This window comes from Phyllobates terribilis, unplaced genomic scaffold (genome assembly GCF_046119375.1).
Source record: "Phyllobates terribilis strain yellow unplaced genomic scaffold, ASM4611937v1 Scaffold_10__3_contigs__length_209671492, whole genome shotgun sequence".
NCBI lineage: Eukaryota > Metazoa > Chordata > Amphibia > Anura > Dendrobatidae > Phyllobates > Phyllobates terribilis.
This window is the reverse complement of record NW_027362770.1, coordinates 169,264,466-169,274,748: the sequence shown is the minus strand read 5'-3', so window position 1 is coordinate 169,274,748 and position 10,283 is coordinate 169,264,466. Positions and strand designations below refer to the sequence as shown.

The window sequence follows — 10,283 nt, the reverse complement described above, 5'->3', positions numbered from 1 at the left end:
TAAAGCTGAAACAGTTCTGGCTTTTGGAATGCACAGATAAAAAAAAAATTCTGTGATTTTAATGGCTTATGTAAATAGGTAAAAGTTGAAGGTTTAATGCTCAGATAGACTGATATGCGCATGGTACATAGAGAGATACAGTAGGATGGATCTTGGCATGTGTCCCGGCTAGAGATAGGAATGAGGAAAACAGAGAGGGCGAGTCTGCAGGGAGAAATTGCAGATGATCCAAGAGAGAGTTAGCAGAAAGAATGGTGGTGTAAGCGTCTCCCCAAGTGACTACTAAATATCTGGGCAACGTCTTGCAGAGAGGCTTCTGTGGATGGAGTATTTACTGCGTGTTGTAGAATTAATCTTTCTGGGAAGTCGGCTTGAGACCAAGGAGGAAGTAGCATAAAACAAAAAAATATTGAGACAGCTGCAACCAGGTAAGTAAAGAAAACTTGGTGTCCAACATAGAAGAAGGTACAGTATTTACTCTTAATTGTTGATCTCTGGGGATGTTCGAAATGTTAGGCTATGATCACAAGGAGTTCTTTGAGGCCTTCAAAAACCATGAGTATTTCAAGTGTTAACTGCTTCTGGAAATGCTCCTTTTTTGAGGATTTTTTTTAAGTGTCAGACTTTGCGGCTGCTATGAGGCTCGTAAGTCAGTGTGCCCGGGTTCCCCCTGCCAGTCATCACAGTTTCAATGGAATCTGCATGCTATGGATGAAAATATCATTGAATACAATGGTAAAATAGGGTGCCATCGCCCATGTTCCACCATTCAGCCTGTGCGTCTGTATGTTAGCACAAGGATTAGTGAGTAGTTTTTATTTACTTTTAATGTTGTCAGTGCTTGTACAGTATTTGTGGTAGTATCATACTGTGGTTAGAGGCCATAATACTGAGTGGAGGGTTGTTGGAGCCATGATAATGTGTGTTGGACTATTGAGACCATGATACTGAGTGTGTGTGTGGGGGGCTATTGGAGCCATGATACTGTCTAAGGGGTTTGTAGGGGCCGATATTTTGTGGGCGGTTGTAGGGGCCATGATACTGTGTTGGGAGTTTTGGGTGCCGTTATACTGTCTGTGGGGACTATGGGTGATATCCTACCATGTAGGGGTCATGATAGTGTGTGGTGGTGCCATCATACTGTGTAAGGGCTAATGGGGCCATGATATCGTCTGTGTTGATTGTGGTGGCCATCCTACTATGTGTATGGGGTCAGTGCGCTGTGTGAGGGCCATAACACTGTGATTGGGGGGCTTTGGAGGTCATGTACTCTCTGTGGGGGCCATAATACTGTGAGGGAGACATCATACTCTTTGAGATGCTGTAGAGCCAACATCCTGTTTGGAGGGCTATGTGCACATAATACTGTGTGGGAGGCTGTGGGGCCATTATACTGTGTGGTCCATCATACTGAGGGATTATCATACTGTGTGTGGGGCTGGAGGCTATGGGAACCATCATAGTTTGTAAGGGGCTTTAGGGTTATCATACTGGTGGAGGGATGACTGTGAGAGCCATTATGCAAGATGGTGGGGGAACTTTTTTGACATCATACTGTGTTGGGGATCACTGTAGGGGCATCATACTGTGTTGAGGGCACTGTTAGGGCATTATGCTGTGTTGGAGGCACTGTGAGGGCATCATACTATATTGATGCACTGTGGCAGCATTATATTTTGCTCTATGCACTGTGGGGTCATCATACTTTGCTTGTGAGGGATACGGTGAGGGAAAATTGTGTGTGTGTGGGAATTCAATGTGGGCTTATCATACTGTGAGTGGGGGGCCTCATACATTGTCGGTGCCATAAGAGGGATATCGTAGTGGATGAAAACTCTACAGAGCTTCAATAGAGACACAATTACCAAGTTTTGTATTGCAATACATGTCCTTTCCCCAGTTTTTAATCATTGGGAGGTAGGTCCTTCTGTGACTGCGCCTATGCGCTATCACCCTACCTACTCCGCCAATTTTTTTTTTTTCAGGGGGTGGGGGCAATTAGGAATCTTGCTATTGGACCCCATGTTTTCTATGTACATGTCTGTTTGGAAGAACTTCTTCTGAATTGTTTTTTGCAAACTTTCAATTTGACAGTAATTCATTTGGAAAGGTTTTCTTCAAGAACTGCTTCAAAATGTGACATGTTCTTCTTTTTTCCACCTGACAGTTTTTAATATCAATAATAGCATTAGGTGCCCCAACTACCCTGTGGTATGTAGGACTGCCACCACTGTTTCGTAAATGCTGAAACGCACTACCATGTAGGTATGCTGTTCACCCACACAAATATAGCTAGAATCGACTGAGGCTGTCCTTTCTTCTCTGTAGCCCAACTTAAACTCCTATAAAACAGGAACTAACATCTAGTACCCACTTATTCCTCCCCAAACTATGCGCTGGCCTTACAGTTAACCCTGTCCACCCCTGTACCCGGGAAAACTGCAGCCGACATAAGGATAAATCACATAAAGCTACAGGTCACATTAAATATACAGTCAGAAGTCTTCAGAGAGGGTGTTCAGACATCTTCCCCACTTTTACAAGGAGCTTTACCTATCTCCCTCCCACCACTGAATGACAGTTTTCTGTCTATGCACAGTGTAGGTAGAAATCTGCCAATAAGTGGTGTGTGTGTGGATAGAGCTCATCAGTGAGAGAACTAGCAAAGCTTCAGCAGATAACACAGTAATTTTATCAAGACTACATGTCACGAGTGTGTCAGGTTTGACTGACAATCATACGGTGTCCGGCTGTAGACAGTCGCTATGTTTGGATTTACAAACATCTCCCTGATCCTTTTATGATTCCTCTCTTTAGGACCCAGCAGTGATCCTCACCTTGCTTGGGGATTATACCTTTCCCTTTAGGACCCTGAGGTATCCTAACCTCTCTGCTGTTAATTAGCACTTCCTTGCTCAGAGAGTTGCTGGTGATTGCATGTTATACCTATTCAGGTGGGATTCTAGGCTAGGTCCTAAGTAGGGAGTGGGAGGGGTGAGCACTGAGTCAACCCCACTACCAACTAAAGTACACCAACCCACCCCCAGTAGCCTGTCTGCTTGATTTAGGGGTAAGTAGTGCTGGTATATCAACTCAATTCCTTTGGTGGATTATTCTTTTATCTACGCACTACTGCACTTTTTTGGAGTTGAATCACCCAAAGCCAATTTGGTCAGGGTCTTTCAGAAAGGTTAAAGGATGCCTTGGCAGTTTACAACACCCCTGGGTCCTTGGAGGCTGCCATGTCATTGGCTATACGCGTAGATAGATGCCTTCGGGATAGGAGGGTGAGACCACCTTCTCCAGAGCTCCTTTCTTGCGGCCAGGGCCAGGGGAGGAGTGGGGGGCAGTCTGGGGGTGAACCTGTACTCATGGATTTAGAGGAGTACATGCAGTTAGGGGGAGCTACTGCGTCGCATATTTCCCCTGAAATCCGCAAGAGAAAGAGGGTGATTTTTTTGTGGTAAAAAGGGCCATTTTATTGGGGTCTGTCCCTCGATTTCTAAGCAAAAAGATACATCTTGAACTCAATTGACCCTAGGTAGTGTGGGGTTGGAGGATCAGGGAGATGTTTGTAAGGCCAAATGTAGCAACCTTCTACATCCAGACACAGTATGACTGTCTGTCAACCCTGACACACCTGTGACAGTACCCCCCCTTCTACGAGTGGTGTCAGCACCAGGTTTATCTGGATGAGTGGCATGGAATGAATGAACCAACCTAGGGGCATTCACCTCTGACGCTGAAACCCACATCCTTTCCTCTGGACCATGACCCCTCCAGTGCACCAAATACTGAAGGGAACAACACTGAAGACAACAATCCACAATCTTCGATATTTGGAACTCTAAATTGCTATCAACCATGATTGGGGGGCGGCGTCAAGGGGGATGACATAAGAGGTACCACATACTTCTTGAGCAGAGACCTTTAAAACAAATTGTGGACTTAAGAGCCTGAGGTAACTCCAGATGAAACGCTGCTGGGTTAATGACGGCGGTTATTTTATAGGGACCAATAAATCTAGGTCCCAGCTTCAAGGAAGGAACCTTCAACTTGATATTCCTGGTAGACAACCACACAAAGTCATTCACACTTAGGTCCGGACCTGGCGAGCGTTTCCTGTCAGCCACACGTTTGTATCTATCTCCCATGAGTTTCAAATTATTGTGAACCCCCGCGCAGAACCACCCACTGTGATCTTTGTGTCGGACGGCTCTCTGCTGCCCCCTATCACCTGGACAATGACATGATTAGCTGTTCCCTCTAATAGACCAGTTATCGGAAAACTAACAGTGAGCAGATGGTATATACACCTCCGGATTCCAACACATGGAATATATGTATATACCCCTGTACGATCACGGCTAACTCTAGAATAACCCCTGAATGATTATTAGCTGCCACCACTGGTCGTTTTTTTTAATCAGGCCGACATGAGGCCTAGTTCTGTCAGCATATGGCTTTGAGGCGCAGTTTAATGAACAAAAGGAACAGAACTATTACATTTTATATTTAATCCAAAACAACGCAGTGTTTATGAAAAATATACAAAAGATTTTACAAAGGGGACAAAACAATACAGCATATACAGTTACAGAAAATTAAGGGGATTAACAAAAGAAACTTACTACACCGATTGCAGAGACAAAACAGTTTAGCCGAAGGAGAGCTCTTCGCTTGGGGACGTTAAGGGAACGGGATCATGCTAACACGATGTGTGCATCTCTCTCTTCTTCCACTTCTGCATTTATGCGTTATCACATGTACCCTTTTGTTGTCCAACTCTCTGAAAAGACTTCTCCTGCCTCAATTACCTTTCTATTGTATAGCCCTTTGTCTATGCACAATATACATCCTCATTAGTCTTGCCAGGGTCTATTGTCACAAAAGTAGCTCTTGCATGTTAACTAAGCTGGTTCACCTCTCTTTATCTCCAATCTATACATTTCAGTCTTACTCATTTCCCATATGTTAAACCGTGTGATTTACATCCAAAAGACTTAAGACTATCAGCTCTTGTCTCGTACTGCAACTCTGTGTGGGAGGAAAAAGGTGTGGGGGGGGGGTGAGTGACTTCAGAGACTTTTAACATTTTCTATAACATTTCTTTTTACAGTATGTCAGCCATGGCGTCTGCTGATTTTAGAGACGAGCTGGACTGCTCCATCTGTCTGAGCACTTATACAGATCCTGTAATGCTGAGATGTGGACACAACTTCTGCCGGGTCTGTATTGATCAGGCGTTTGATACACAGGAGGAATCTGGAGTTTTTTCTTGTCCCGAATGTAGAGAAATCTTTTATCAGCGGCCTGCACTAATGAGGAACTTAGCTCTGCGTAAAATAATGGAGAATTTCCTGTTTACTCCACCAACACAGATAAAAAACAGGATTTTCTGCACTCACTGCGTGGACTCTCCTGTACGTGCTATTAAATCCTGTCTACATTGTGAAGTTTCTCTGTGCAATAAACACCTGCGAGCTCACAGCAAATCACCAGAACACGTCTTATCTGATCCCAGCACGTCTCTGGAGAAAAGGAAATGTTCTGTCCATAAGAAGATCCTGGAATATTACTGTTTCGAGGATGCTGCTTGTATCTGTGTCTATTGTTCAGCAGGAGAACATCGGGGACATGAGGTGGAGATTCTTGGTGAGGCCTTAGAGAAGAAGAAGAAGAAACTGAGAATTCTTCTGCAGAAACTGACCACAAAGAAAGAAGAGACTGAGGAAAGAGTCTGGAGTCTGGAGGAGCGCTGGAGAAAAGCTCAAGAAAAAGCATCTGGAGAAGCCGAGAGAGTCACTGCCCTGTGTACAGACATCAGGAGACGGCTGGACGACCTGGAGAAGAAGGTCCTGAGTGAGATCTCCAGGCAGGAAAAGAAAGAGTCACTGTCACTGTCTGCTCAGATCCATCAGCTGGAGATAAAGAAGGACGAGCTGTCCAGGAAGATGAGACACATTGAGGAGCTGTGTGACATGACGGATCCACTGACTGTCTTACAGGAACCAGACACCGGTGACTTGTGTGATCCTGAGGAGGAGGGAGGTGATGAGGACACAGGGGGACATGATAAACAGCCCCATGATGGAGATGACCTGGATGTGGCTGTGATCTCACACACATTATGTGATGTAATATCAGGTATAAGGAGCGGGATCTATGTGGAGGGTCCTGCAGACATATTACTGGATGTAACCACAGCTGCTAATTATATCCTTATATCAGACGACCTGAAAACTGCAATATGGTCAGAAAAAAAGCAGAATCGTCCAGAAACAGCAGAGAGATTCCAGGATTATCAGGTGATGAGCAGGAGGGGATTTACCTCAGGACGACATTACTGGGATGTGGAGAGCAGAAGATCAGGGAGGTGGATGGTGGGGATGTGTTATCCCAGTATAGACAGAAGGGGTGATGGGTCATACATTGGAGATAACAATAAGTCCTGGTGTTTGAGGAGATGCAACAATCAGTATTCGGTGATACATGACAGGAAGGAAGTCAGGTTACCTGACAATATCTCCAGTGATAGAGTCAGGATATGTCTGGATTATGAGGCCGGGCAGTTGTCCTTTTATGAGCTGTGTGACCCCATCAGACACTTACACACATTCACTGCCACCTTCTCCGAGACCATTCATGCTGCATTATGTGTAGGTGACCCATTATCTGGATTTCTTCAAGTAGGTAGCTGGTTAAAAATATGCAGCTAAAAATATCTCTTGTAAAAAAAACTATCTCTCAGAGGCTGGTGGCATCTAAAGAGTAGAATTTAGTTGACTGAATATTGATTAATTATGTCAGGTAATCTGTACAACTCGAACATGCAGGGTCCTCCAGGATTATTAGCTATTAGGTTTTTTTTTTGTGAGAATTGACTTTTAATGCTGAATCAGATTCCAGGAACGAGTGAATGTGTGTTCCCCTTCTTAAAGGGAATTTGTCAGCAGGTTTTCGTTATTTAATCCGAGAACAACATGATGTAGGGGATGATGCCCTGATTACAACAATGTGTCACTTATTAGAATTTGTGGTGCTTTTTTAATAAAATCACTGTTTTATCAGCAGATTATCACTAGAGGACTAGCTGTCTCATGCCATGCAGTCCTTCTACTCTGTGTAACCCCGCCCCCACCAATGCGCAGTGTACACAGAAAGCTGCCAATCAGTGGTGTGGGCGGGGTTATACACAGCTCAGCATTCACAGCACTGCTAGCTCTGCAGCAGAGCAGACAATTGTTTTATCCCGGCTTCTGCGCCCAGTAATCTAAGTTACTCACCTCTGGAATCGGGGTCTCTGTCTCTACAGATTGGGTAGCAAAAACCAAAGGACATATTCCCTATAAGTAACCTATAAGGCTCAGGTCCTTTCTAGGCTTCCAATAGTGTATATTAAGCACTAGTGGAGCATAAAAATAAAATACATAATTCTCTTCTTCTGGCTTCTTCAGTTCTCTTCTTCTGGCTTACAGTCTTCAGAAATAAGTAGAGTAGACAGTTTAGAGAACACATCATACTAACATTTTTTCCATATTGCCACTGGTGTGAATCAGTAGTCTGAAGTCACAGTGACTTTAGGATTGTGGTTGTGTCTATCACAATGCTATAGAGCAGTGTTTCTCAAACTCAAGTCCTCACGGCCCCCAACATGTCATGATCTCAAGATTTCCTTAGTATTGCACAGGTGATGGAAGTATCATCAAGGTATCAGGAATTCTCTCACCTGTGCAACACTATGGAAATCCTGAAAACATGACCTGTCGGGGGCCGTGAGGACTGTTATTTGGGAAACACTGATATAGAGTAAAGGACCTAAAAAAAGGCAACAAACAGCCTTGAGTTCAAGAGTTTTGAAGAGCTACTATTATTCTCAGTCATTTCTCAATTATAAGTAAAAAGGGCCCAATTCATTAATACAATCATTGTGCATGACAGTCCTAATGATCAGGACCAAAGAGTGATATGAGCCTAATTCACAAAGAGGCACACTCCACTTAATGAATTAGGTGCATTTCACAACTGACGTGCGCCTCAGGCCAAAATGTTACTCTAATCAGGGACTGGAGTACATTTCTGGCAAAATTTACATCACTAAAGAGGCAGAAAATTTCTTGAACTGGAAAGCAGGCTTAGCCTTTCTTCATCGCACCCATGCTGCTTCCACTTTGGCAGAGCTGGCTGGGACTGGTGTAAAAGTGTCAAAAGTTGTAAAATTTTTGCGCAACTTCAAGTGTCAAGGTGTTTTATATGAGAAAACTGCTGATAAAACCTCTATGAAGCGGGGTCAAAAAGTGACCGTAGAGGAAAAGACTTTGCCTAAATATCTGCCATAAGGAAATTAGATGATTAGTATTACAGGGATGCAAATTTACTATCAGGAAAGGAGGGGGGGGGGGTAAATTATTCTATTTAGAATCTGATCAGGATCTGGCCTGTTTTGCTCACTGACTGGTTCATAGAATATAAGGGAGAATCAATTCACCAATCTTCTTAATAAATTTACCAAAAGAGGATCACAAACATTGTGAATTAATTCACTAATGCATCCCAGTTGTGTAATAAGATGTCCCTGTGTATCATGCAGCACAGATAAAAGAGAAGGATGCAGCTGCTTCTAAAAGGTTAATTTGCATGAGGAGAACATAGCTGCTTATAAAGGGTTAATCTGCAAAAAAAGGAATCTGCTTCTAAAGGTTTAATCTGAGTCTCTGGCTACATACTGTACACAATAAGCCACAACATACTAAGGGTAAGCTGTGATAGGATTTACCTCTATAGTCTTCTTCGCCTACTTCACACCATGCAGGAATCAATTCTACAGTTCTGCTTGCATAACTACATCCAGTATGAAGATACAGTTAGGTCCATATATATTTAGACAGAGACAACATTTTTCTAATTTTGGTTCTAGACATTACCACAATGAATTTTAAACAAAACAATTCAGATGCAGTTGAAGTTCAGACTTTCAGCTTTCATTTGAAGGTATCCACATTAAAATTGGATGAAGGGTTTAGGAGTTTCAGCTCCTTAACATGTGCCACCCTGTTTTTAAAGGGACCAAAAGTAATTGGACAGATTAAATACTTGTAAATAAAATGTTCATTTCTAGTACTTGGTTGAAAACCCTTTGTTGGCAATGACTGCCCAAAGTCTTGAACTCATGGACATCACCAGACACTGTGTTTCCTCCTTTTTGATGCTCTGCCAGGCCTTCACTGCGGTGGTTTTCAGTTGCTGTTTGTTTGTGGGCCTTTCTGTCTGAAGTTTAGTCTTTAACAAGTGAAATGCATGCTCAATTGGGTTGAGATCAGGTGACTAACTTGGCCATTCAAGAATATTCCACTTCTTTGCTTTAATAAACTCCTGGGTTTCTTTGGCTTTATGTTTTGGGTCATTGTCCATCTGTAGTATGAAACGACGACTAATCAGTTTGGCTGCATTTGGCTGGATCGGAGCACACAGTATGGCTCTGAATACATCAGAATTCATTCGGCTGCTTCTGTCCTGTGTCACATCATCAATAAACACTAATGACCCAGTGCCTCTGGCAGCCATGCATGCCCAAGCCATCACACTGCCTCCGCCGTGTTTTACAGATGATGTGGTATGCTTTGGATCATGAGCTGTACCATGCCTTCGCCATACTTTTCTCTTTCCATCATTCTGGTAGAGGTTGATCTTGGTTTCATCTGTTCAAAGAATGTTCTTCCAGAACTGTGCTGGCTTTTTCAGATCTTTTTTAGCAAAGACCAGTCTAGCCTTTTTATTCTTGATGTTTATGAGTGGCTTGCACCATGCAGTGAACCCTCTGTATTTACTTTCATGCAGTCTTCTCTTTATGGTAGATTTGGATATTGATACGCCTACCTCCTGGAGAGTGTTGTTCACTTGGTTGGCTGTTGTGAAGGGGTTTCTCTTCACCATGGAGATTATTCTGCGATCATCCACCACTGTTGTCTTCTGTGGGCGCCCAGATCTTTTTGCATTGATGAGTTCACCAGTGCTTTCTTTCTTTCTCAGGATGTACCAAACTGTAGATTTTGCCACTCCTAATATTGTAGCAATTTCTCGGATGGTTTTTTTTCTGTTTTTGCTGCTTAAGGATGGCTTGTTTCACCTGTATGGAGAGCTCCTTTGACCACATGTTTACTTCACAGCAAAATCTTCCAAATGCAAGCACCACACCTCAGATCAACTCCAGGCCTTTTATCTGCTTAATTGAGAATGACATAACGAAGGGATTGCCCACACCTGTCCATGAAATAGCCTTGGAG

General features: G+C 43.3%; 1 protein-coding gene across 1 annotated transcript; it reads left to right on the top strand.

Moving 5' to 3' along the window:
* The first annotated feature begins 154 nt into the window (after positions 1-154).
* On the top strand, positions 155-8,931 carry LOC141164636 (E3 ubiquitin/ISG15 ligase TRIM25-like). Its single transcript, XM_073650113.1, has 2 exons — positions 155-428; positions 5,120-8,931. Exon 2 carries the CDS (start codon positions 5,121-5,123, stop codon positions 6,717-6,719), a length of 1,599 nt encoding a protein of 532 aa, XP_073506214.1. The 5' UTR covers positions 155-428; position 5,120; the 3' UTR covers positions 6,720-8,931.
* Positions 8,932-10,283: the final 1,352 nt, after the last annotated feature.

Bases quoted from the DNA above. Each gene is read 5' to 3' on its own strand.
- LOC141164636 (XM_073650113.1), top strand. From the start codon at position 5,121: ATGTCAGCCATGGCGTCTGCTGATTTTAGAGACGAGCTGGACTGCTCC.